General features: G+C 37.6%; 1 protein-coding gene across 5 annotated transcripts in view; it reads right to left on the bottom strand.

The window, feature by feature from the left end:
* Positions 1 to 1,194: 1,194 nt before the first annotated feature.
* Positions 1,195 to 23,641, bottom strand: part of cxxc5b (CXXC finger protein 5b) — a 31,657-nt gene continuing 9,210 nt past the window's right edge. For 3 of the 5 annotated variants that reach the window (XM_067382285.1, XM_067382246.1, XM_067382255.1), the window contains exon 3: positions 1,195 to 3,902. In XM_067382285.1, the coding sequence (XP_067238386.1) occupies position 3,902 (1 nt within the window). In that variant the 3' untranslated portion in view covers positions 1,195 to 3,901. The remainder of the gene's footprint in view (positions 3,903 to 23,641) is intronic. The other 2 variants (XM_067382275.1, XM_067382265.1) reach the window with 1 other exon arrangement.

Raw genomic sequence — 23,641 nt, 5'->3', positions numbered from 1 at the left:
TAGATTCTGCCTATAGGGCTGTTTATGTCCTTAGACTCTAAATTATTTGTTTCTATGGCAACTAACGCCAACATGGATCCATGTGCAACATTGTTGTTGTTTACAACAAAATAAGTAATCACTGAATTAAATTCACCTCTATAACATCTTACATTTAAGAACAATGAAAGTACACCAGGAAAAACTGAATACAATAAAATGACATATTAAACAGACATAAAAAAAAAAAAAAAAGGTTGCACCAGCTGTGCCATTAGGATGGAAATGGTGCAACTATTTTTCTGTAATGTGATTTATTTCCAAGTGAAACAGGTTATTTACCAAGAAAGAATGGAGCCAAACTGAATGCATGTTTGCTTAAAAAATTTTTTTGATTATTGGTCAAAGTCCATAAGCTATTTATGTGTATACTTAAATAGCAATTTAAACTTAACAATAAGCTCAAAATAAGATCAGTAAAAAAACATAATCAAATTTGATCTCACGTTGACTTTACCTATATCACTTTGTATATTAATTGTTTATTGCATTCATTTGCATTACATTTATTTATTACTGAAACACTGGGGTAAAATGAGCCACGCCTCGTTTTAGGCAACCATAAACAAAAGTAACAATGCGACTGCATTTTCAGGAAAAAAAAAAAAAAAACATTATTCATTCATCTGTGGAGAAAGAGAGGGCATGGTAAATGTTTTTTGTTTTTTTTTGTTGTTGTTGTTTGTTTTTTGTCCACATGTTATTTTTTCTTTCGAATTTGAATTCCATTCATTTCCAGATGCAGGACAATTTATATAAAAAAAAAAATCTTTTAAATACAATACAGTTTAATTGGTGCTCTAATACAAAAGTTAACCTTATCCTTTCCCCCAAAAGTAGAGGCCTGGGGTAAATAAATATTAAAGCTATATAAAAGTTTCAAATGGAAAGAATACTTTTAAAAGAAAAATTTGAAATTAAAATTATCAAGAAAAAAAAGGTAAAAAAAAAAAAAAATACCGTCCACAGTAATTTTGCACGGTTATAGTTTTAGGCAAAATCAGGTAAATAAAATCAATTTAATCAAACACAACCCCGCTAGGATTAGGTGACTAAAATAACGAGGATAGTAGAATATGAGTGTGGAGGAGGAGGACAGAGGAGATGAGAACCGGACACGTTGTGCTTTTCCGCCGTCTCCCAGCGGGAGTGTAATATCGTGGCTCCTGCGCGCTGACACGCGCACCTGGAAGTGCCGCTATGCTGCTCGCAGCACTGCACCAATTATAGCGCAACATCTCTCTCTGCCGTTACCATAGTAGCGCCGTGCTCCTGTTCCCCTGGAACGAATGAACCGTGGGGGAGCGAATATCTTATCAACCATCGCCCTGGTTACCGCTCTCTCTCTCTCTCTACGCGTTCCCCGTCGCTCGAGTGAGAGGCCAGAGCCCTAGTGTGTGTGTGTGTGTGTGTGTGTGTGTGTTTTGGACAGAGCTGTAGACGTGAGCACAGAAGGGTCTGGGTGATGTTGATAAGACTGAAGGAGTCTTTGCAGCGTCCCTGAGCCGCTCTGTAATCGTGGGTCATCGTTTCATACTTGCACACGCACCCTAAATTGCATGCTAATGAATCAGATTTGCGCGGATATACAGATTCGACCGCCTTCATGTCACATGTGGGGCATTACGGCGTTAAAATCGTTTCTGATGGCCGTGCACCTGGAGGAGAACAAAACACGCTCGACCTGCTCTCCACGCAACCCCCACACACTGCGTTTTGCTCTCTCCCCATGCGGCCCTTTGGCTCGCTCGCTCTCATCGGATTGATGGCCACGAGGAGTGAGACAGACAGACGCGGCCTGCAGAGAGAGAAAAAAGCTTTCACACTCTTATTCACTCCTACACTATGGACAAAAATATCACGCTCAGTACACTGGTTTAACCCACCCACAACACAAACACACTCGCGCACGGTTCAGTCAGAGGTAAATTATGAGTGCTCATTGATTTCACCTCACATGACTTCTTCCATCCATGCCTTTCCTTGTGGACAAAAAACAAAAATCAAAATGATTGATCAAATAAGCATGTTTTAAAGATCTTAATAATATCTCAAGTTCAAGACAAGTAATAATCATTAATTTAAGGTGGTGTCATCATGCAAATGCTATAGAATATGACATATTTCGACAAGGACTATAGAAATGTTTGGTTTGCACCTCGGTTTATTAAATTGAGGACTGCCAAGACCTCAGAATGTTTGGCTTTGGACACAAATACATGCATTCATTTACGCAGACCGATAAATTTGGCCCCATACGGCACGGGAATGGCGTGCTGTTGGATTTTGTTTTGAATTTGTTTTGGTACTGTGTGTTTAACTCAGTCTAGACCAGTATTTGAGCTGGAGTGGACCTGTTCAATAGGATTTCAGACTGAAGAAGAAAAAAACACCAAAATAACAATTACAGCTAAAAATAAGTCACTTATCCAACATGTCCATGTTATGTGGATGGCCTAAAGCCCCTTTCACATGACTCGTGTCAGGGCTTCAATGCATGTCTCAACACAAGCGTCATGCGCTGTGACGCTCAACATGAAAATGTTACAGATAACATTACAGAAGGCCGATTCACAAGGTTGCTAGGTAAAAAGAAATCAAAGAACCGAACACAATCAAAATGAGCTAAAATTTATTTGAGCTTAAAAATCCAGGAAAAAACATTGAGCAAGAGTTCTTGAAACTTTTCTTATAATGCTCTAGACATTGTGTCATACAGCTCAATGTGTCGCAATGATACAAAAGGTGGATTGTCTGGTAATCCTTGTCTACATTATGAAAACTCAATGACAAATGGGGTCAAAGTTGAAATAGTATGAACTTTGAGCGTCGTATAACAACGATTGCACGCAATGCTTGCTGAGAATTGACATGAATCATGTGAAAGGGACTTAATAGAGCTCTGGAACTCAATAACTGGAAAAATCAGCAATAAAATACCCTAATCAGAAAAGTTATCACAAAACATCAATTTCCTGGATTTTGGCTGTTTTTTTTTCTGCTAAGGACTGTGGTTTCCATCTGACCAATCCCATAAGGCTGCAAGAAAAAGAAGGTGGGTCCTACACATAGCTGGTACACAAATACACCATTAGCTAGTCTAAATATTGTAGTTCCACCAGCTTTACCTTCCCTCCAATCCCAGCAGGCCTTAAGCAAAGGCCCAGCATTTAAAAACACAACCAGAATGACAAACCCAAAAGGACCTTTCAAGCATGTTTAAAGTAAGGGATGCTACATTAGAGTGTTTTTCACGGTCATCTTCGTATCAAATATTGAGCAACTTGAAAACTGTATGACAAATAAAAAAACAGAACAAAAAACAAAAAAGGCAATCATAACATTGAGGCAGTCAGTAAGAACCACTGTGCTAAATTACAATAGTGCTCCTTAATTATCACAAGCTTTAAAACAGAGCCTTGGGATTACATTCTCTAAACGAAATTACGGCATTTCTCCACACATGGACAAACAAAACCACTAAACACACAAATAAAAATGATTGTCCGTTTTCCATTTGGCGGCAAATAGTTCCAGAGCATCCAATAAAGGGCAAAATTCCCAAGTAGAACTCAGATGGTTCCGAAATGGAACAGAGGAAAAAAGAAAAATGGAATGACATTCCGCCATTCACTGTTTATTTTTGGTTCAGGACATGTTAATTTTCAAATAGTACTTTCATTCCGCTCTTCATTTGTTTTATTTGTTTGTTTGCACCCAGTGTTTACAAGCACCACAGTGTTCCGAGTGGGAGTGGCGTCAACCGTCCATCGGGAGTCCTTCATTATGGGATGTCATGGGGGGAGGGTTCAGCTGCCCTATGGAAACCATCGGAAAGGAGCTCCGGTCGGCAGCATCACCTTCTTGGAAAGACAGGAAAGACAGAGGAAGGAAACAAGGAAAGAAAACAGCATGAGTCATTGATAATTCGACATAAACATCAACAATAGAACAGTAAGAAAATAGGAAATGTCTCATTAAACTGGACTCTCAACTCTCATCTCCAGACTTTTTCCCTTTTCCGTTGCAAATCCCTCTCTTTTTGCAGAGCCAGACTTGCTAAGTCCGTAAAGGGCTGAAATACCGCAGTGGTGCAAATGGCAGATTTTTTCCCAGTCTTTTTTGGGACTGGGCAGGGGTAGTCTATGGCTGTGGGATTTTGGGAGAGTGGAGACAACGGCAGTGTTTGCTGGGAAGAAGTCCAAAGCGAAAGAACGAAGGACCGAGGGAGAAAAAGAGGGAGGGGAGCGTTCCCTTCATCATGAAGTAACATGCACAGGCAATGACTTCACCTTACATGACCTAGTCCCTCTCTCTGTTTCCCAAACACACTCTCCCATTACTCTCTGACAGGGCTTTGGCGTTTGTACGCGCACACACACGCATCCAGACCCCCTTTTCCCTCATCGACCCCACAGACAGGCCAACACAGATGGGCTGTCGGCCCATGCACATGGCCAATCAGACAGAGCATGAGTGCATGGACTGACACATGCTTTCTCTCTCTCTCTCTCACACACACACACACACACACGTTTGTTTTTGTGAATTGTGGGGACTTTCCATAGGCCGCAATGCATTTTTTACTGTACAAACCGTACTTTCTATCCCCCTACCCTACCCCTAACCCTAAACCTAACCATCACAGGAAACTGTGCACACCTTTATTTTCTCACAAAAACATCATTTAGTATTTTTATTAATTAATTTACATTGTGGGGACTGGTGGCTGGACATTTGGTCCCCACAATGTAATATAAACAAAAGCACACACACACACACACACACACACACACACACACACACACACACACACACACACACACACACATGTTTGTTTTTGTGAATTGTGGGGACTTTCCATAGACTTCAATGCATTTTACACTGAACAAACTGTACATTCTATCCCCCTACCCTGCCCCTACCCCTAAACCTAACCCTCACAGGAAACTGTGCAAACTTTTACTTTTTCACAAAAACTCATTCTATATGATTTATAAACCCATTTACATTGTGGGGACCGCTGGCTGGTCCCCACGATGTAGGTGAACTCAGGTTTATATTACATCATGGGGACATTTGGTCCCCACAATGTAATATAAACAAAAGCACACACACACACACACACACACACACACACACACACACACACACCAGATTAATTTCAAAGGTTATTTTTTAACCCACCATCTCCTCTGTGTCTCTACATCAAACACAAACACATAAACATACACAAATAGACAGGAATGAAAGTAAGAATAGAGGATCAAGGGCACAATACACACTAGAGATAGTGGACAATATTATTATTTTTTTGGCCGATACGAATACATTTTAACCTATAGCAGAAACGAACTTATCATTATACTTTGAGAATAAAATTAAAATAGGCATTATGAATGTTTTATTAATATTATTGTTATTAATCATTATTGTTATTATTATTATTATTATTGCTGTTTGTTGCTGTTTCTGTAATTACATTTTTTGTTAATTTTTGACAATAATAGTTAAATGATTATTAAACAACAAAAATAAAAATATATGAATTATGAGTTTTATTATTAATGCAATTATATTTATTGTTTTTTACATAACTAAATTATCATTGTGCTACAAAATACAAACATAAATTTTGACATGAATTAATCATTATTATACAATAACAAATATGATTATTATTATTATTATTATTATTATTATATTGTTAATTTTATTGTTTGGTTCTTTTCTTTGGAAATCTACCAAATTGTGGGACTTTATCGGTAGATAAATACTGAAGAACAAATAACCAATTTCAAAAATCTGGTCAAACCATTTATCGGTCTGTCTCTAATAAACAGACAGTACAAAGTTTTTTTTTTTTTTTTTTACTTTTTTTTTTTGATAAGAATGTGAGTGGCGTTTGTGCATTGCCACAATGCTAAGGTGTTGTGGGGAGTTGCCAAGGCGTTGCTATGCAATTGCTATGAAGTTCCTAGTATGTTCCTAGTAAGTATCTGTAGTTATGTGGTTGCTAGCGTGTTCTAACTGGTTGCAAGCTCTTTTCTACAAGTCTTTTAATTTGAGATATCAGTAATTTCTGTAGCACAAACAGTATGAGCAATAGTAATAGTGATATTTGAATAATCAAACACCTCTAAAGAAATGTCCAATGAGAAAATTGATCAGGTAGCAGGTGCTTACATATGTTGATATAATGTGTGTCTGCCTGTCTTTGCTTCTCACACACATACACACACACTGACACACACTTTGTTCCTAAAATACTTCAGTCGCCTGGCTATGAGACTGAGATTCCTCTAGAGGAAGGGGGTGGGGTCTGTCAGGCAATGTCTGAGGCCACGCCCACTCAATCTCCTTCTACTTCCAGCTATCAGGGACTTTCCGAGATACCGGTCACCACACAGATGGATTGAGATGTGTCATCATGCAGTAAACACACAACAAAAGATGCAAGCAATGACCAGAAATCAAATGAGATTTGCACAAAACACACACACTGGCTCAGAACACATTAAAGGCCCTACATATAAAAACACATCTGTTCATCCCAAACGCGCACACACACACACACACACACACACACACACACACACACACACACACACACATACATATCAAAAAGTCAATACACCCCCACACCACTGACAGTGACCTGTCAATAAAGGCTCTTTAAACTCCATAAGTCCTATATGCTGTATTCAACCAGACCAACCCCACTGTCAATAAAAGCACACAAACACACACAGTATTATATGGAAAACCACCATCAATATATGCCTAAAACATTTTAAAAACACATAGAGAAACATTTATTCAAACACACACACACACATAACAAGCACAAATTACTATCAAGACAAACCCCAGTTATGTCGCCAGCAACAGAACCGACAGACATTTCATTTTGATCTTTTAAATGATACATTATGCACTGTTCCCCCTTATAAGCAATTGTTTCCTCCAGAATAGGGCTGTCACGATATTGGATTTTCGGATCACGGTATTGATATATTGCGATATTTATAGAATCCTTGGGGGGGAATTTATCAGTCTAAATAATTTTTACTTTGTTTATTTAGTTTTTCTCTTTCAGGGTTGCTGCACATTTTTTAAAGTCAAATTTAAGGTTTTTTAAGACCTGAAGAAATAAAAAATAATACTAGCATAGTACCCTATACATTATGGCTGTTTCCAATCAAATGAAATCATTATCAAAAAAATCCGTCTTTGTAATACAGAAGTGACAGAATGAGAAGTGACATATATTTACACAGCATTTACAATTTGTCTACATAAATTTAATTTAATATTTAAATATTTCAATAAAATTTTCTAATTTTAACTTTTAATGTCCCTTAAAGCTGCAGTATAACTTTTGTAAAAATGTATTTTTTTTACATATTTGTTAAACCTGTCATTATGTCCTGACAGTAGAATATGAGACAGATAATCTGTGAAAAAAATCAAGCTCCTCTGGCTCCTCCCAGTGGTCCTATTGCCATTTGCAGAAATACACCGCTCCCGGTAAGAACCAACCAATCAGAGTCAGGAGGAGTGTCTTAGCAGTGTCAATCAAGCTTGTGTGCACGCTGATCCCACTCCTGTCATGCACAGCCATAGTGCACAGCGTGTACAGGCATTCAAATTCAAGATTACCGGTGTGCAGCAGCTTTGCTTATGGCGGACAAACAATCCAGTTTCGTACGTATAACACCCATAGACTGTAAAAAAACGTAGCGTCCGTGACGTCACCCATAGTGTTCTGAACAGCAGTTTTGAAGCGAAAATGAGGCCGCGGCCATCTTAGCTGCGTGTCACCGCACGTCACTCCCGGATAATTGAAAATGGGCAAAGAGGCGGGGAGGTGGTTTGAGCTGATGTGATTGGTTGCTGAAACCACGCCCGCCTAGCTCGACGTGACCACGTTAGCAAGCAAAGAAGCTATCTATCTAGATACTATCTAAATTATTAAGAAAGATAAGTTTTAACATCAGAAAGTTCTAAAGGTTTACTGTCAATTTACGGTGTTTTTTTTAAGATATGGATGCTCCAACACCAGTAATTTGTGTTGGGTGTGCAAATAATAACATGGAACATCAAATGGGACTTCATACCTTTATAATAGAGATCGCGAGATGAATCCAATCTGTGGCACTTGGGTAAAATATAATTGTCCATTGCAAAACAAAAAAAAACATTTCACATTTCTTCTGAATGATCTGGTCTCTGTCATCGTTCTTCAAGAAAGGATGCAATCTGAGCAGCGATCGTATCTAACAAACAAATGAGCCTGTGTCCAAAGTATATTTTTTTCAAAATAGTGCAGCAGTTTTAGTTATAATATCCAAGCAGTGCTGTCAGAGTTGTATATCCTCCTGGTATTGTCATTGTAGTAAATCTCGCAATCAAAACTTTCAGCCAATGCCACGATCCAACAACGTGTGTTCTGTGTCTCTTCCCCATGCATGCACACAGACACATATCAGTCTCGAATATTATGCAGCAAGCCACATTTTATAATTGTATAAAATAATCAAGAAAAAAAGCACAAAAACGGCTGAGATGCCAAATTCAGCGGCAGCTGAGGTAACATGACGGCTCACAGACAGCAGCAATCTACCTGTCACTCAAGTGACCACGCCCTTAATTATGCAGAACTTTAAGGCTTAATATAATTTAAACGGATAAGTTATAAAAAAATTCACCCCCCTCAGAGTTGTCATGAATGGCAAAAATAGCAGTATAGACCAAAACCACAATTTGAACCAACTTGTAAACATGTTTTTTCTGCTATAAACTTGGCCAATTTAACATGGGACTCTATGAGATTCTGCTCTCTTTTGGAGCCTGTCCCTAGCGGCCAGTCGATGAATCGCAGTTTAAGTTACTTCCGTATTGGCTTCACGAGAGAAAGGGGGACGTTGCCGCTTGATAACACCCCATAAAGTGTGTATCATATGCACGCGAAAAACTCATTTTGGCGTATGTATTCGAGATTACAAACTCGTACTATTGATACGCATTTTCGTGTGATCGGGCTCTATTAAGTCATGATATGCAGTTTTAAGATTTTTTTCAGGCGAGAATGTGCTGGTTTAAAGTTAAAATTTGTGGTTAATTGATAAAGATAGCGCCTTTCTGAAAATTTGATTTGACGTCGTCGGAGTTTTGAGATCCAGGCGATCACCAGACTCTCAGCGCTCATGTACCCAGCCGAGAGCAGCCTTACCCCGGCTAATCCTTCTGACGTTTGCCGCTGGCTCCATTTTGGCTGAGGGCAACGTGACGTTTCATAAATTTATATATGGCTATTTAACTTTTGTATCATACTAAAGCGCTGATTTTGTACGCTTGACTGAAGTGTTTGCTTTATTTCTTATTGTATATTTTTATACCTTTTATAATGGCTATTATTAAACATTAAAACTGACATTTAACAAAAAGAGAAGGTTGTGTTTTATGTTAAAGCCTATTTCATTTCATTACAGTGAAGATAATCAGAGTATGCACAAATAGTATTACATTTAATATGTTTGAAATGTAAACGAAAAGAGGCAGGGTTGTTTAATATTTCGTTTTGTTATAAATATAAGCAGACATTGCAGATAATTAATCACTCGTTGCCTGAGGCTATTAATATGTTTTTGTTTGTTTCTTTAAATAAAACGAAAAGAGGCAGAGTGGTTTAATAACAAATTTTGTTTTATTCTTGGCTAAAATATACATACAGAGATAACCGGAGAAGCCAGTTATTTGCGTACTGTAACATTAGTTACCGTTATATTATCTTACTAGCTATTTATTACTTATAGAAATAGTGCATATACGTCATATAGTTACATTACATGTATTGCAAAATACGTAATGTTTTGAGGACCAAGTTTGTAGTCAAAGTATGGGAAGGCCATAGTCAATGTAAATCATATTGTTGATGTTTTGTCCGTCTCAGTGAATGTGCTATAACTGTTTATCCGCCGTCATCGGTCCTGCTTGCTTACTAGCCTGCGAGTTCACGGCAGGCTCCGTTGTGATGGGGGAGGAGCTGTGGAGGGAGGGCTGTAGCGCAGCAGAGAGCAAGGGGGAGTGACCTGTTGTGCTTGTTCAAATTTTCAGGCTAAGTCAACGTTTTCTAAAAACTCCCTACTGCAGCTTTAAATATGAAACTAAACTAAACTGCCAGTAGGTGGCAGCAAGTCACAGTCTTAATGAGTGAGTGAGTCAAACCATTTGTTCAAATGACTGATTCATGACTTCATTCAGGAACGAAGCTCGGATTCATTCGTTCTAAACGTGGATTCAGTCAGTATAACAAGTCAGTATATGCCCTGTTGCATAGGGCTTTGTTCTGCTGTTCATAATTTTTAATTTTTCATTGGCGAAATAAAGAACAAAACAAACAATATTAACAATACTGTGTCTAAAATGTAACACACATTGTTCATTTAACAAGTTGAAGTAACATTGCATTTGTGCTGATTTGGAGAAACAACTATATCTTATAATATGATATAATGACAAAAAATTGTAGGGGCAAAAAATGCCTGTGTATCTTGAATTTTGAGGCCAAATAACTGCATGCATATCTACATCACGCTGAGTAAAGGCCTTTGCACACCGAGTCCAAAATTTTCGCATGCATTTTTTCGTATTTGCAATCCTAAAAATTCGTCACGCACATAAGACGAATAAAGAAAAGGCGGTACTTAAAATAATCACCCTCTATTTAAATACGTGAACACAGAAAATCGCTGTTAACAGGTTAATATAACATTTCCCATTCCATGACTAGTAAAATAATCGCAATTTACTCGCAATTTAATCGCAATAGTAATCTGCAGGGTGATGGATACGGATGTGGGTCAGAGGTTGATGGTGTTACCACCCTTCGCATTGACTGTAGCTAGGCAAATCCTGCGGATTGGGCTGTCTAAGGAGCCGAAAAACTCCCATACTGTCGAGCTTATTTACTATTTTCAGGTGCAGACAGAGCCTCTCACTCTCCCTCTCGGAATAGCTGCGTGCTGCGTCTTCTTCTTGTTTGACAGGCGTCAGCGTTAACGTGCAATACTGCCACCTGAGAGCTCACCCAGGTACTGGCACTGGAATATTTACATGTCATGATATCATAAGCGTCCTATTCATTTTAAATATCGTGGTTATCGCCAAAACCGGTATAATCATCACACCCTAAATTAACACGATATCGATATTTCATGCTTTGAATATCACGGTTATCGTCAATACCGGTATATTGCGACACCCCTACTCCAGAATATTAATTTTTTAGAGCTAAAAAACGGATTCAGTGTCATTATGTAATGTCATCTCAGCAGCAGTAATGTTCATATGCATTATTAGGGCAACTAGAATGGCATTTAGTGATCAACCAGTACAGTGATTAGCAACATGCAGGAGCGTGACCCAGGCTTTCTTGCCTAAAGGTTGCTTTTCCATTGTTTGTGTAAACATGTTATTGTTATACTTGTTGAAACTCTCTACACATCCTGATAGCAATCAAGAATAGAAATGGTCTAAATATTAAAAAAATCTGTGAAAATCTTAGGACCAAAAAATGTTTGTCCAATCATTGCATTTGGTCCGAATACAATAGTACGATGTTCTACCTGCCTGTCAACATATTTCCATACCTCCGCGCACCAGTAAGAGTTCTGTAGGTTGTTTACGTTCATTAGGGCCCTCGCACCGATGGTGTGAGGACCCTATTGTAATTGCTCGGTCAATTCTTCTTCTTCTCCGAAATGAATCGCATTTTTGAAGGCCTAAACATGCTCGAAAACTCATGAAACTTTGCAAATGTGTCAGAAGTGGTGAAAATTTATATCTGATATGGGTTTCAGAATTAGGTGTAGAAAAATGGCTCAATAGCGTCACCTACAATATTTCAATTAAGCACCCTTGAAAATCTAACAGCCCAATACCTACAAAAAAGTCCCTGGGTGCAAAATCTGAAAACCCATCAGAAAGTGAGATATTTAGAATTTTCTCTGCAAAAGTTTTGTAGTTTTTGCCATTTCCAGATGTTGTACTTTAACAAACTCCTCCTAGTGCTTTAATCAGATCAACATCATATTTGGTCAGTCAAATCTAAAGGCCTTTGCAATGTTAAATTCCAAAGATCTTGAGTTTTCACTGAAGGGCGTTGTCCAATCTACCTCAAACTTCACGTTTGATAAGTGCCCTGGCCTGAAGACATCTACATGCTAAAATTTAGTTATAGTCATAGCTCCACCAGCTGATAGAAATGTGATAGAAATGACTGACGTAGTTCTCCTATATTTATATACTTAAATGCATATTGCCCACTGTGCTCTGTTTTTTTTTAAAGCCACCGGGTGGCGGTGGCATGGGTGCGAGTGCCCTTTCATCACTGCTTGCAGCTTTAATTATTATTGTAATGTTATGTGCTTTGAGACATGAGGTTAATTTAACTCTCTCAGCTCATGACTCTTTGCAAACTCTGCTGTGTACGTTCATGTCTTTTGGAGGAGGCATGGCTTTGGAGAGCTCTCTGAAGGCAGGGTGGGATCTCATGCTTTCAAAGCTAGCTTGCTATTGCTAGACGCTCTGAAATTGCCTACCCTACCTTTAAAGTGTTAACTTTCTTGCATTCCACTGTGCTGGTTTTCCAATATTTGTCTAAAAGCATTGTATAAGCTACTCAAGTTAAAATTTTTAAAAATGTTGAGTTTTATATTGCTTTTACTGATTTTATATTGCTTTTACATTATTTTGAAACTGTTTCCAGCCATGACAGTAGTTGACCTGAAAGACAAAACTCACTACAAAAGCCAGTTTATGCTAATGCTCACTTTAGCACTCCACATGGCAACATATTTGTGTTGCATTATAGATTAGAAATATTACAAAGTTTGAAAACGTTGCTAGAAGCATTTGCATTCACATACTTGCATCAAGTGTATTTCGGACCTTAGACTTCATAAAGACTCAAACACACACAAACTCAAACTATGCCCTCTAAGCTCTTGCATGCACCAACACCTCAATCTCTACCTCCTCACAGCTGTAATTCTCAAAGAAACCGGGCTGGTCAGTGGTCAATACACACATAAACACAACCCCTCTTACACACACAAAGTCCATAATGACTTTCGCAGGGGCTGTGTTTGCTTGCCTCTTCCTGCAAGGTTGTACACACAAACAGACACACATATGCGGATCAAGTCCTCTGGAGGACGAGAAAGAGAGGGGTTCTGGGACACATTGACACCTGGCGATCCAGATGACAGACGCAAAGGCCAGATGGACTGTATGAGGCTGCCACATGCACACAGAGATGCACACATGTGAACATGCATGAAAACAAACTCGTATGCACAAATAAAAACTGCCATGCTACAAAACAAAACAAAAAACAAACAGTCACTCAACATGTATGAAAAGCCCTACGTGTACACTTACAAATAATTTTGGTAACATTTTATTTTGATGGTCTCCTTTAGACATTTTGTTGACTGTAACATTGCACAAGCCAACTAGGTAGCACTTTATTTTACAGTACGTGTACTTTCTTGGTACATGTATAGTAATTATGTTGTACATACAGGTAAAAGAGTGGTAACACAAGGTACTTACCTGACATGTACAGTGGGTACAGAAAGTATTCAGACCCCCTTACATTTTTCACTCTTTGTTATATTGCAGCCATTTGCTAAAATAATTTAAGTTCATTTTTTTTTCCTCAATGTACACACAGCACCCCATATTGACAGAAAAACACAGAATTGTTGAATTTTTTGTAGATTTATTAAAAAACATGGTCCTAAGTATTCAGACCCTTTGCTGTGACACTCATATATTTAACTCAGGTGCTGTCAATTTCTTCTGATCATCCTTGAGATGGATCTACACCTTCATTTGAGTCCAGCTGTGTTTGATTATACTAATTGGACTTGATTAGGAAAGCCACACACCTGTCTATATAAGACCTTACAGCTCACAGTGCATGTCTGAGCAAATGAGAATCATGAGGTCAAAGAAACTGCCTGAAGAGCTCAGAGACAGAATTGTGGCAAGGCACAGATCTGGCCAAGGTTACAAAAAAAATTCTGCTGCACTTAAGGTTCCTAAGAGCACAGTGGCCTCCATTTTCCTTACTTGGAAGATGTTTGGGATGACCAGATCCCTTCCTAGAGCTGGCCGTCTGGCCAAACTGAGCTATCGGGGGAGAAGAGCCTTGGTGAGAGAGGTAAAGAAGACCAGTCAGGGCTTTTTGGCAGAGTGGCCCGACGGAAGCCTCTCCTCAGTGCAAGATTCTCTGCTCTGATGAGACCAAGATAGAACCTTTTGGCCTTAATTCTAAGGGGGATGTGTGGAGAAAACCAGGCACCTGTCCAATACAGTCCCAACAGTGAAGCATGGTGGTGGCAGCATCATGCTGTGGGGGTGTTTTTCAGCTGCAGGGACAGGACGACTGGTTGCAATCGAGGGAAAGATGAATGCGGCCAAGTACAGGGATATCCTGGATGAAACACCTTCTCCAGAGTGCTCAGGACCTCAGACTGGGCCGAAGGTTTACCTTCCAACAAGACAATGACCCTAAGCACACAGCTAAAATAACGAAGGAGTGGCTTCACAACAACTTTGTGACTTTTCTTGAATGGCCCAGCGAGAGCCCTGACTTAAACCCAATTGAGCATCTCTGCAGAGACCTAAAAATGGCTGTCCACCAACGTTTACCATCCAACAGAACTGGAGATTATCTGCAAGGAGGAATGGCAGAGGATCCCCAAATCCATGTGTGAAAAATTGTTGCATCTTTCCTAAAAAGACTCATGGCTGTATTAGATCAAAAGGGTGCTTGTACTAAATACTGAGCAAAGGACCATGTGATATTTCAGTTTTTCTTTTTTAATAAATCTGCAAAAATGTCAACAATTCTGTGTTTTTCTGTCAATATGGGGTGCTGTGTGTACATTAATGAGGAAAAAAAGTCTGAATACTTTCCGTACCCACTGTATGTCCATGGAAACTAATAAGAAACACTGCTGTACTTTCCAATGGTAACTACTTTGTACCTATAGACAAGTGTTGGGTAATAACAGGCACTTACTTAGTGTCCGTATATGGTAACTAACAGACACATTACTGTCCTTACTAAAACATGGTAAATATTTTGTACTTACAGAGAAGTGTGGGTAATAACAGGCACTTATTTATGGTAACTTGTAAGACACATTACTGTACTTACTAATTGTGTTAAAATGCTTAAGCTTATTATTACAAAAGTTAAAGAGCTGGTAATTCCTATGTAATGTTTATGTACAAGGATGCACTTTATTTTACAGTCCTATTTCCATGTACTTACTCTGAACGTACTAGTGAATATACCAATTAGTTAATGTGTAAGTTACACATGGTAAGAGCTGGTAATTCCTATGTAATGTTTATGTACAAGGATACACTTTATTTTACAGTCCTTTTTCCAGGTACTTACTCTGAAAGTACTAGTGAATATACCAGTTAGTTAATGTGTAAGTTACACCTGGCAAGAGCATACATAACTTTCAAAGACACAAAATGTACATTTTTGTACGTTTAGAAAGGTGTAAAAACATGCAATATTTATGTATTAATTGCACTAAAACATATAAATACTTATGTTTTTAGAGCGAAAAAATGTAAAATATTTACGAATCTTTCATGTCATAAAGATATATGTATAATTTCCCTTCTATCGTTTTGTAGATAAATGTAAGATCCCTAAACCCCATCCTGAACCAAAACATACCCATTTTATACATAATGGACAGAAATGTGTAGGAAAATAAAAATTTTAGTAAAAATATAACAGTAAAACGATATTTTGAGCCGCTAATCCTACACCTACCTTGAAACCTACCCATAAACATTTCTTAAAACTCCGTACTGTTTTAAATAAAAGAATGACAGACAAACAAGTGTAATCACAACAATTTTTTGCGAAAATGTCGTACCAAAAGTAGTTCAAATGATGATGAGTCGCAGTCGCAGTCCTCTCTGGCTGTAAATAATTCACTTTGCGTGAAGGCGCGCACTCATTCAAATGTCAATCCACTGAAACACGGCATGTTGCAGTCTGTGACGAAGCAGGTGAGAGCCAATGAGCGTTCGATATCAGTGCCGTAAACCATGTCATAACGCTTCTCGAGGGTGGCGCTACTTTCAAATTTAAATTATAACGAGCGCGAGCTTTGACCATGATGGTCGCTGCTGCTGAGAATGAAGATGAAGATTGATGGATAAAGGGCTGAATTTTGATCTGTTTTTTACAAACATATGGATTCTAAAGATATGGAGTACAGCAAACAAATACAATGGGTTTGATTTGTGAATATATGTTCACACCCATAAGACCTTCATTAATCTTCGGAACACAAATTAAGATATTTTAGTTCAGTGAGGCCTTCATAGGGAGTAATGTCACTTCCTCTGTCAAGATCCATAAAGGTACTAAAAACACATATAAATCAGTTCATGTGCGTACAGTTGTTTAATATTAATATTATAAACCAACGAGAATATTTTTGGTGCGCCAAAAAAAAACAAAATGACGACTTATTTAGTGATGGCCGATTTCAAAACAATGCTTCAGGAAGTATCGGAGCACAGTGAATCTGTGTATCGAATCTGCAGTTTGGAGCGCCAAAGTCACGTGATTTCAGCCGTTTGGCGGGTTTGAACCGTGGTCCGATTCATGATTCGATACACTGATTCATAACGCTTCGATGCTTCCTGAAGCAGTGTTTTGAAATCGGTCATCACTAAATAAGTCGTTATTTTGTTTTTTTTGGCCCACCAAAAATATTCTCGTTGGTTTATAATATTAATATTGAACAACTGTACTCGCATGAACTGATTTAGATGTGTTTTTAGTACCTTTATGGATCTTGACAGAGGAAGTGACATTACATTACTCCCTATGAAGGCCTCACGGAGCCATCGGATTTGAACTAAAATATCTTAATTTGTGTTCCGAGGATTAATGAAGGTCTTACGGGTGTGGAACGGCATGAGGGTGAGTAATAAATGACAGAATTTTCATTTTTGGGTGAACTAACCCTTTAAGCAGATGAGTAAACTGTATTAAAAAAATGCGACTAAAAATATATATTTATATGACAATATTTATATGACAATTGAATACATAAAACAGATTTAAAACATTAATCCCATGAATTTATTACAGGGGAATTCAATTACATTCAAACTTTATGTTACATGATTTACGTTTTCATTGCTGTTAATACGCAAGTATTTTTACATTTAGGCCTCTAAATACGTCAGTGTTGTATGTTTTTGTGTGTATGAAAACGTAAGTAAATGTACGTGTGGTAGAACCACATTTTATGTAAAAATACACACGTATTCTCATAAGATCACGTTAATTCCTATGCAAAGTTTATGTACAAGGATGCACTTTATTTTACAGTCCTATTTCCATGTACTTACTCTGAACGTACTAGTGAATATACCAGTTAGTTAATGTGTAGGTTGCACCTGGTAAGAGGTGGTAATTCCTATGTAATGTTTATGTACAAGGATGCACTTTATTATACAGTCCTTTTTCCATGTACTTATTATGAACGTACTAGTGAATATACCAGGTAGTTAATGCGTAATTTACACATTAATTAGGGTGGGGAGCATGTTACAAGATACTTCTTGAGTCCTGGATGATATACTTTTGCGGTTCAACTTGCCTAATCTTTACAGGACAATAATTCACTTAATAGGGGTATTTTGATGACATACATACAGATCAGTAACACTACTGTACTTGGTATACTCACTTGTCATGTGTCAAAAGCCTTGCTTAAAAGGACTACTTGATAAGTATTAACACTATGAAATGCTGTATAGTTAGTCATTTTGGTAAGCACATTTGTTTCACAGTAGTTAAGCAAGTGTCCGTTGTTTGTGTCTAGTACAACATAGTTACCATGTATATAACACTGATAAGTACAGTAATGTGTCTTACAAGTTACCATAAATAAGTGCCTGTTCAGTGCTTCCCACACATAGACTTTACTTGGGTGGGCCGCCCAAGTATATTGGAGACACATTTTTGCCTTTATTATATTTATCCTCTTATACTTTTATATCCGCCCAAGATAATGAAACCATCCGTGATCGATTAACTAGTCATTTCGTACCTGCTTTTTATGTGTGCGTCAGAACTGTTTACTCCCTCTGACATTCCCACGGGCGCTGCATTTTGCAAAGTCACAAAACTGCTTCAAAGTGATTCTCAATCAATGAAAAGCGCAGATTTATGCCAAGCGATTGCTCATGAACTTAAGTTGATGAATTATTACAATGTCTACTTCATGGCCTTTATATAAAACATTTTATACGGTTGTAAGAATCTGAAGGATCAGCCTGCAATAGAACAGACATTTCAAAATAAGAGTCCCGGTGTATTTCTGGCTTGTTTATAATTAAAAGTCACACACTAAGTTTTTTCTTTTTCTTTTGGGCATTATTGTTATTTTGGTTACACAATAAATTGTATTTAATTTGATTTTCATTTAATTCATAGTAAATTATTGTAGTCTCCCCCACAGGAAGAAAAGACTAAGAACATTATTTGACAAACATATTATTCATTATATAAATTTTACTAGTAAAATCTGTGTCCTATTCACTGAGAGAGATAATATATGACAGCAAAGAAAACATAGGAAAAGGAGAACCATTTAAATGCTGTAATTTTGTATAATTTACAATGCATAATAATGCATAATTTTAATGTGTCATTAAATGTAATAGTATGCTATGTAATTAAAATAAAATAAAAAAATAAAATAAATAATGATAAAAACATAAGTACCTTGTTTTACCACTCTTTTACCTGTATGTACAACATAATTACTATATATGTACCAGGAAAGTACACATACTGAAATACTGTCATTTCAATGTAAATCTACGTGATTGGGAACAAACATTTCCCCACAAAGATTTTGCAAGCCACGTTGACAAACAGAAAGCTGCTTGGTTTGAAAATTACTTCTGTGTGAGCTGTTTCATTAGTTACTACACTATTGACAATATACCTTTTTTGCCTGCAAAATTTGTTAATGTGAGCACACCTTAAAGCAGTGGTCTCAAACTGCCGGCCGGTCTGACCTTTATCCATACCAAATTTGGAGTCTCTAACTCAGTCCCTCTAGCGCCACCAGCTGTCAAAAGTTGCACTTATGTTTATGCTAATAACTTTTGAACCGTACGGGCTAGAAACAAAATTCCTTTGATTCCTTGGGTCAAGCCGATTCGATTGCATCATATGACGTCATTTTCCGTCATGAAAATTTTTCCACCATTTTCAATTTTCTGAAACTACTTTTTCAAACTCCTCCTAGGCCGTTACTCCGATTTTCACAAAAATTTAATCAGATCATCTTCAGACCATGCTGACAAAAAGTTATGGAAATGAGTTATGAAAGTCGATTCCTCAAACCGTTTTCGAAAAACTTGCAAGCAAATTGTACACAGTTCTTACGAAAATAGACATGAGGCTGTATATCCACAACGCTTTATCATATTCAGACCAAACTTCGAACATGTCATCACAAGCATGACCTGAGGCATCATGCAACGTTTTGGCGCAGCGCCACCTACTGGTCTGGAAATATGAAAAATCGCTTTTTTGTTTATAACATAACTTTGTTTGTAACCGGTCTCGTTGGATTCGGGGCATCATGCCGAGTCACATGATATCCAATTTTCCCATATCGGCCATTTTAGCCATTGGCAATTTTGAATTTTGTGCTAAAATGCTGTATTTTGCGAACAAATTAGTGCATTGTTACGAAACTCAGTATGGGTCATCAGCACAAAGCCCTGAAGGAGCCTGAGAAGGATCGGATCAGCGCCACCTTGTGGTCAAAAGTTATAACAAAATGTACAAAAATGCTAATAACTTTTGACTGTATTAACCGATTGTAATGAAAATGGTCTCTGTAGATTCCTTGGATCATACTGAGAACATAAATATCAAATTTGCCATAGTCAGCTGAACGTCCTGTCCGCCATATTGTTTTTCTTTAAAAACTTACTTTTTCGAACTTCTCCTAGACCTTTGCTCCAATTTTCACCAAAATTGAACCGTATCATCTTCAGACCATGCCGACAAAAAGTTATGGATTTCAAGTTGATAAGTCAACCCGTTTTCGTATACCGGTGTAAAGAATTTCAGGCATGATGCAAAAATGACTCTTGAAGCTGTATCTCTGCAATGCTTTGACATATTGACACCAAACTTTGTATGTGTCATTGTCACTTCACTCTGACCATACCACAACAATTTGGACACAGCGCCACCTATTGGTCAAAAGTGATGAACCAGTAAATCCTCATTTTTTATCATTTTTCAGCTCTTTTGCTTAAAATGATCTTAATAGGTCTTTAACTGCTCACTGTTGCAGTTGGTCTGATGCTCACGGCCGTGTTGGCTTGCTTCTTGTGCCGCTTTTGTGCTTGGCCCCGTAATTACTGCTTGCAGCTATATTTATTATTATTATTCTCTAGTTGCTACCGGTCTGATATGCAAAGATAAAGTCGCCGTTCTATTGGGCCATCAACATATCACGTCACATAAGCAGCCGCGCCACATTTTCCTTCTTTCCAATGCGCTTTCGCTCCAGTTGGTCTGTCGTTGCTATGCAACCATGAGCCGCGCTCTCAACCGTGTCGCTTCTATTATGAGCGCGCTTGCCTAAATTACAGTAAAAGCACTCGACTTTAAGTCACGAGCGTCGATTTAAACCACCGAAACGCGTCCGATGCAGCCATTAAACGTTACCGATGCTCAAGCGGCATCTTGGACAAATGCGCTGCCAGGTGTCTGTCAAGAAACAGAAGAGTGTACAAATGTATTCAGGAATTGCATTTGTTCAGTACAGTGTTGGTCAGTGCAAAAATTTAATGTTATTTAAGCTAACATAAAGTAAGGGAAAATACTTCCACTAAATATTAAAAACTAATAATGTATGTAACAATGAGAGATTTTTATTTTTTGGCAAAATAAAGTTGATAGTTTTTTGTTTATTTCTGACCCCTCCACGCCACAAGTGTTGATGGTTTTGTTCCTAAATTACTAATTTTTTTATTCCATGCACCTTGTTGGATGTGAGAAGTTGCACCAGACTATTGCAATTAATAGTATATTAGTATATTAGTAGTATTATATTAGTGATATAATTATATAACACTCTGTAACAATGAGAGATATACTGCTGTTTACATTTAGTATGGTAAATAAAATATTTATAGTATAGGTATAAAGATATTTTGTAGGCAAATTTGATGTACTGTAAATGAGAAATAATGCAAAGGAAAGTAAATTTTCTGAAATGTTGCGCTTTCTTGCGCTTGAATGTTAATATGGCCCTCTTATGAGGTGTCAATCACAGAAACGGCCCCCCACCAATTTGAGTTTGAGACCCCTGGTTTACATTATAAGATACATTTGAGTGTGTTATAACATTACTCTGTGCGTTTGCTTGGCAGCTGCTATGAGACACTTGTTGCACACTGTAGTAAGCTAGATCGATATTACAATATCATATTAATAAATGCTGGATGGCTTGTGTTGTTAAATGTCATGCAATTAATTTTAAAACATATTATATGATGGAGAGAATGCTGTATTACTGTTACTAAAAATAAAGCTGCATCAGATTATGCTATGATAGCTACTTGACAAAATAGGAATGATGAAAACATGAGGCATTATAAAAACATGTTACTCGCAGAAAATCAAGAAAATGAGATTCAAACAATAGGCCTAAAGGCCTGTACACCAGGACGAATATCACGCACGATTATCGCCGACGTTTAATGCCTCGTGACTCAACAACCCCTACAAACTATGGGTGCTCTGACAGTTCTTGGCCACACCAATAAATGTATATTATATGGCATTTTATTTATGTATTTTTACTGTTTTTTTTTTCCTTTTACATTCAAGAAATATAGTTAAGGATGTCTATTTCATAAATTAGTTTATTTGCACTACTGTCATTGTGACTTATTTGCTCCGTTTCTGACTACCATCTCCTCATGTCACGTATATGTAATATATGCCATTTTATATCTGTATTTTACTTTTACTGTTCAGCACAAGCACCATATACTGTCAGGGAGTGAATTTGCACATTCACTCGACGCATCGCCTGTGAAAATCGCTTGGGTATGAACATGAAAAACATCTTGAAAAACGTTGGCGATAAGCGCGCACGATAATCGTCCTGGTGTGTACAAGGCTTAAGACTAAACGTGTTGAGCTATATATCAATGATTTGTTTTCTATCTATAAATGTATACAAACAGTTGTTCCCTTTTCTAATAAAACATATAATATATTAATATCTTTAATGCACGTATGATGTCATTGATAGGTGACGCATGGACACGGTCCATGTCCTGGTTAAAATTGCTTATTTCTCTGGATTTAAAGTGCCCCTATTATGCCTTTTTAATGCTCCTAACATTGTTTTGGGAGTCTCCTACAACAGGTTTACATGCATGCAAGGTCAATAAACTTTAGTTTTCTCATAAAATACATTTAATTTCTCCCGAGTTTTCAATGTTTTGTAAACGATTCGTTAGAAACAGTTCAATGAATCAGTCTCTCTAAACCCCTCCTTTCCATGAGCCTACACTGCTCTGACTGGTCAGATGGCCCAATCCTTTGTGATTGGTCTACTGCAGATATCAGTTCACAAGACATTGTGTACAATGTATAAACAGAAAAGATAGCATTGATTTTACCATATCAATTCGAGCCCGAGTCCGATGATGAAATGTCTGAAGTAGTCAATAAACCAGAAACTAATTCGCAATACTTAGTTGTCAATACTTGTCACCTTGGTTATATAAAAGCAGTGTCACTGTGATACTTTATGTAGGTGCACCTGTGGGAACTGTATCAGAATGCAAAGTGAAGCTGAAAACCTCTAACATAAGATAAACATTTAGGCCAGATGTGTACACAGACTTTTTCGTCAACTAATAACAAAGAAAATGGCTATATCATTTTTTTTACATTACAATGAGTGTTTACTGTTTACAGAGATAATACTGCAACTATAGTAGTCAACATTTGAAGTAGATCAAAAACGTTAATCAAATTTGTCCTTAGAACTAAGTTGTCCTAAGAAGAAGGTTTTAGGACAACTTTGATGAAAGGTTTTGATCCACTTCAGATGTTAACTACTGTAGTTAGCGTGGACTAGCATCTTAACATCCTATTACAATACAGAGAGAGCTCCACTCTATTGTAATAATAAAAACACAGAGGGAAAAAAACTGTTTTGTATGTTGTAAACTCCCACGTTAGCTGAGCACAAACGTGAATAGCTGATAATGCATTAGACTTTGTAAACAAAAGTCATGCTCCATCCTTGATCATTACTCCAAGTAATAAGACAGACAAGCTGCATTAATCAACACATTTTAGACAATATTGGACCCACATCTGAATAGCAGAACTACAGAAATGTGAGTTAGCCATTTAGCAGGAGACAGACTAGGGTGTACGTTACACAACATAACATACAAAACTACGAATTCT

Source organism: Chanodichthys erythropterus, chromosome 1, assembly GCF_024489055.1.
Source record: "Chanodichthys erythropterus isolate Z2021 chromosome 1, ASM2448905v1, whole genome shotgun sequence".
Taxonomy (NCBI): domain Eukaryota; kingdom Metazoa; phylum Chordata; class Actinopteri; order Cypriniformes; family Xenocyprididae; genus Chanodichthys; species Chanodichthys erythropterus.
This window is presented reverse-complemented; position numbering and strand designations above follow the sequence as displayed.